This window comes from Chondrus crispus, genomic scaffold (genome assembly GCF_000350225.1).
Source record: "Chondrus crispus Stackhouse genomic scaffold, scaffold_382, whole genome shotgun sequence".
NCBI classification, from domain to species: Eukaryota; Rhodophyta; class Florideophyceae; order Gigartinales; family Gigartinaceae; genus Chondrus; species Chondrus crispus.
The window spans coordinates 8,350-13,150 of record NW_005179278.1 but is presented as its reverse complement, the minus strand read 5'-3'; the positions used below and the strand labels follow the sequence as shown (position 1 = coordinate 13,150).

At 56.1% G+C, this 4,801-nt stretch overlaps 2 protein-coding genes; one reads left to right on the top strand and one right to left on the bottom strand.

Moving 5' to 3' along the window:
- Positions 1-1,217: 1,217 nt before the first annotated feature.
- CHC_T00000973001 (hypothetical protein) lies at positions 1,218-1,421 on the bottom strand. The gene has a single exon (XM_005718211.1). The coding sequence runs from the start codon at positions 1,419-1,421 to the stop codon at positions 1,218-1,220; it is 204 nt and encodes a 67-aa protein (XP_005718268.1).
- A 2,457-nt stretch (positions 1,422-3,878) lies between these two features.
- CHC_T00000972001 (hypothetical protein) lies at positions 3,879-4,478 on the top strand. XM_005718210.1 is given in 2 exon segments: positions 3,879-4,319; positions 4,320-4,478. The coding sequence occupies 1 exon segment, from the start codon at positions 3,879-3,881 to the stop codon at positions 4,317-4,319; it is 441 nt and encodes a 146-aa protein (XP_005718267.1). The 3' UTR covers positions 4,320-4,478.
- Positions 4,479-4,801: the final 323 nt, after the last annotated feature.

Below are 4,801 nucleotides of genomic sequence, written 5' to 3'. Positions count from 1 at the left end.
GGGGGGGCAAGTGGTCTACTGGCCCAGTGCTGAGCATAACAACATTTTTGCAATGATGGAATGACATTACACGTATATTAGCCCCGCATTGTCTACAGATTTACGTCTTATTGAACCCTAATTTAGCCAAACCGACAGGGGTGCTCTTAGAAGCCGAGACTGGTTCTTGTATGTATCAATAATGTTAAGAACGTAGCCTAGTCTTTAGGACTTGCAAAACTGTTTCATACTAGGGAATGCACTTGCCAGGCACATCGTAAACATCAACAAAAGCTCTGTCTTGGCCAAAACTGGTGAAAAGAAGAGTTTTTGACGACTGACTAGATTTGTCGCGCTTAGTCAGACTTGCAGTGCATGGTTGTACAGGAATCTCGATACACTTACAAGAAAGCCGTTTTCGCAGGAAACTGTCGCGCTCTTTAGCGGCTGAAAATTGTCTTCACGACTTGTATGAGGGTGTTGCCTTTCTGCTGTTTGCGCGAGCGAAATGTACGCCCAAGTCTTGCAATGCTGTATATGATTGAGAAAACGCTCGTTGCACGAACACGTGCTTTTTCTGTAGCAGCAAGATAGAATATTATTGTGTGATTGTGTAGTGTCGCGCAGTGCACGATTATACATTGACATTGTTTCTAGAAGGAGAGTAGTATTGAATAAAAGTATTATGATAAGGTAAACATCCATTCTCCAAAGCCGAAGAAACAAAGCATCAAGGATTAATCTGACGCTTTCCTTTGCAAACTTTTCCAGTTTCAAACCCACACACACCCTCCTTACACGCGGAAAAATCTGGTTCCGCCCACGAATAGTTAACTGAAAATTTATGAGGGAATTATCCGTGTCATGGCGCTGGAAGGAAAAGAGATGATATAGGAGGGATGCGAGGGAGGGGAGGGATGGTGCCATCCCTCCCCTCGCGATTCCCAGGAGTCGCGAGGTGATAATTATCTGGCAAATTGAAAAAACATTTTGATGACGAAAAAAATATCGATAATTTAGAGCCTTCTTCTCAGTTAGGAGTGGCTGTTACTGTACTGAATTTCGCCGCAGCATCAAGACAAGGCTTACACGCTCTATCCGTTTTGACGTTCCCGTTCTGTGTGGCGTGGTATTTTCATATTCAACAATCAAGATGCAACTTTACTAACTCAAAGCGTTTGCAGGGTCCCTTCAATGTACTTGTTAACTTCAATTCTTCATCCCCTAATCACAGGGAATCATAGGGATACCTGCTGAAAGTCTCGCAGCCTCGCAATTCTATCCCCCATAGCGATCACAGCCCTCTCTACTCCATTCTCCTCTGTCCACCTTCCGCCCTCACTCTCCAAGAACCTCTTCAAAGACAGCAAAGCGATCCTTCTCTCGCGTCTTTCATTCCCGACGATCCTCGCGATAGCATACTTGCCAAATCCTTTCCTCATCTTGTCATGAAGCCTCGCAACCTCGCTCTCCTCAGCTTCAGCCCGGCGGAGCAACGCAAACCCGCACGGCTCCTTGCGTGCAAGCATATACAAGGCATGTAGCTGGGCACTATCCAAGCCATGCAACATGTCCTCCCAACCCTCATCCGGCGGCAGTTGGAGATGTAGCATGACGAATTGATGCAAGTGAGCTTTCGCCCCATTCTGCTCGATAAATGCGATGCGATCGAGCGGACCGAGCTCCTCGGACCGCGACATCTGCGGCACGACGGGCTCCCTCGCCGTCATCAGTGACGGATAGAACGGCAGCTTGTCCTCGACATATCCCCGTACTTCAGTCATGGGCATGTTCTTGTGGCCCTGCAGCTGGGAGGAGTACTTGAGTTGCGCCGCGTGATTGTACGAAGGCGCCGGCGGCCACATGGGCTCGCTTAACTGCTTTTGTTGGGTGTCCTGCTCGTGAGCGGCAACAAGGTGCTCGGTGGGAAGGGCGGCATGCTCCCATGAGAGGCTGCCCTGGCTGTCCTGGCTCGCTCGACTGCAGCAGTGCGCATGGGCATGTGGGCAGTGGAAGGGCGGTGCCTTCTTGGCTTGCCTTTCAGGCTTGATCTTAGGCGTGGGCTGCAAGTTCCTCGGCTGCTCCTGCAGCGGTCGCAAAGCGGCGTGCTTCCTCGGGGCGGAGCCGGCGTAGGCGACAGCGGCGTTCTCCTTGTCGGGGTCGGAGCGGTAGTGGTGGGCGTGGTGGGCGTGGTGATGGTGGTGATGGTGGCGGCGGTGGCGGTGGTGCTTGGCGCGATGGTGGCGGTGATTGCGGTGGTGCGCGCTGGAGGTGGACTGGGCGGCGGAGCGGCCGGAGGCGCGGCTCGAGCGGCGGGCGGCCCGCTTCTCCGTGGGGGCAGTCGTGGGCTCGGATGGCGCGGACGAGGAGAAGAGGTTGGTCGGGCGCGCGCGCCCAGACGTGTTGGAGAGGCGGCGAGAGCGGCGGAAGGCCGGCGGCGACTGGAAGGCTAGGTAGTCGCTGAAGGAGACGGAGCGCGTCATCGAGGGGTTGCTGGAGACCGCGCGGGCGGACATTGTGGTGGGGCGGGGAAGGGTGGAGGTGGGGATGGGTGGTGACGGATCTGTCTGTTGGGGGGCGTGGGTGGCAGGCAATCTGTTGCCCAGAGCCCCCCGTATTTAAATACAAGCGATGAAGACGGCATTGGAGGGTTGTTGGTGAACGGAATGAAGGTTTACACGCAGGAAAGGAGTTTGAAACGGTCGGAAATCGCGTCGATGGTCGGTGAACGGATCAAGTTCAAACGTTTTAGAGCGGTGACATGTTGCGAGGGATGACAGTCCGACTCGCATAAAAAGTTAATGAAAATAAGCATCCGAGCCGAAGGCCCACTTTTGAATTTCTTCGTACCTTCGCTGCACTTCTCGTGCGTCCTGTACGTGTCGCCAGTTACCGTCGCCGTTGGACACGGGCGTGCCACTCCCCTCCCTTCATCCCCCTCCCTTCATCCCCCTCCCTTCATCCCCCGCTCCTCCCCTCTTCCCCTTCTTTTCTACCACCCCCGTCCTGAACTTCCTGGCCTCCCACATCCCCTCCACTGACATCTACTATAACAACTACCTCCCGCCCGCCACAACCGACAAGCCCGGCGTCCTGAATCTCCACAAGAAGCGAAAATCCTTCGCCCCGAACGATGACGACGACGACGACGACGACGACGACGATGACGACGACGACGACGACGACGACGACAGCGACGACGACGACCTCCCCCTCGAGTTCGACGACGGCGACGTCGTCGAGCAGGCCCGCATGCTCAAGCACTACGAGGACGTGAAGAGCGGCGCCGGCGCGTCGTCGGCCGCCGGCGCGTCGTCGTCGGCCGCCGGCGCGTCGTCGCCGCGCACGCGTCCATCTTCGTCGGGCGCGGGGCCATCATCAGCGGGTGCGGGTCCAGCACGCGCGCTTCCATCCGAGGCGCGTCCATCTAATGCGCGTCTATCGCAAAATGTCCCGCCTTCGATACCCCCCGATCCGTCGTGCCCTGCTGTCACCCACTCTGCCACGGACGGGGTCGCGCTTGCACCTCCTCCCACTAAACCGATCCCACCCCATCCGCCCGCGCCGCCCGACACCCGCATTCCATCTGCTGCACCCCCTGCGGGACCGCCGCCCGCCGCCCAACCGCAACCCGTGGCCGCCACGCTGGCACCCCCGTCAGACCCTGATCAAGCCCGCCCAACGAAAATCCAAAAGCTCGACGCCGACGCTAAGCCGCCACCCCAACAGTCGGCCGAGAAGAAGGTGGGTTGACCAACCGTTGCCGTTTCAGCATCCAAGTTATCGCATTCCTCATCCGTATGTCTTGAGAATTGCTCACATGTCTCTTTTCTTCCGCCTCACCTTTGCTTATTCTGTAGAAGAAACCCGCGTCCTCGATCGATGATATATGGGCCGAAATGAACGCGTCATCGAGAAGACTTCCGCAGAAACCGAAGGAACCGGCCACGGACCCCTCGCTCATGGGTTGGCTTTCGCAGCCCCAGAAGCCTGCTTCGTCGCAGCTGTTCAAGGTGAAGCTTCTTGGCGAGTTAGAGGAAGAGGCCAAAACGCGCGAGGCGAAGGAGGCCGCGGACGAGGTGGCCAGTAAGGCGGGCCCGTCGCGAGCGACTGGCCTTGAAGCTGCGCTCAATATCGTCAGAGGCCCGCGCAAGGAAACTGTGCTGACTAAGACCAAGGACGTCTGGAGCGAGTTTAAGGGGAAGGACGACAAGGTCGTGGACGAGCTGGAAAAGTACAAGAAGGATAAAAATCGGTATACTGACAAGGTTGCCTTCCTGAAGCGCAGTGACGTGAGAGAGTGGGAGTACGAGCAACAAGGCAAGCGGAAACGTAGATAGATAGCCGATGGAGGCCGGTGGTGCAAGTGCAGCAGCTACCGGGCCATATATTTGTAGGGGAGAGAGGCTCCCCATTACTTTTTGCTGCAGCGCACTTGAGGTATTTGATCTTTATGTAAAATGGCGAGAACTGCACAAGCTTTGGTACAAACAAAAAAACACAGACAAGATCCACAACAGGCAAGACCGGCAGCTTCTTCCTTGCGTGGCCCCCCCCCCCCCTCATTGCAACCCCCTACTTCTCAGCGCATCAAACGCCGGCTGTAATGGCGATGCCTTGATGGCTCCGTAAGGTCCGTCCTGCGACAACTGGAGAGCCTTTTTGCTGCTCAGATTCAGCAACTCGTAGAACGAACGCGCCGCTGTCCGTCGCGACATGCTCGGCTCTGCCGCGAGTTTCCCCGAGTAGTGGAGCACTTCGTCGTCGTCCATGTGCCCTACAATATACTCTTGCATCTTCTGCGTCCTCGCCGATATGGTGT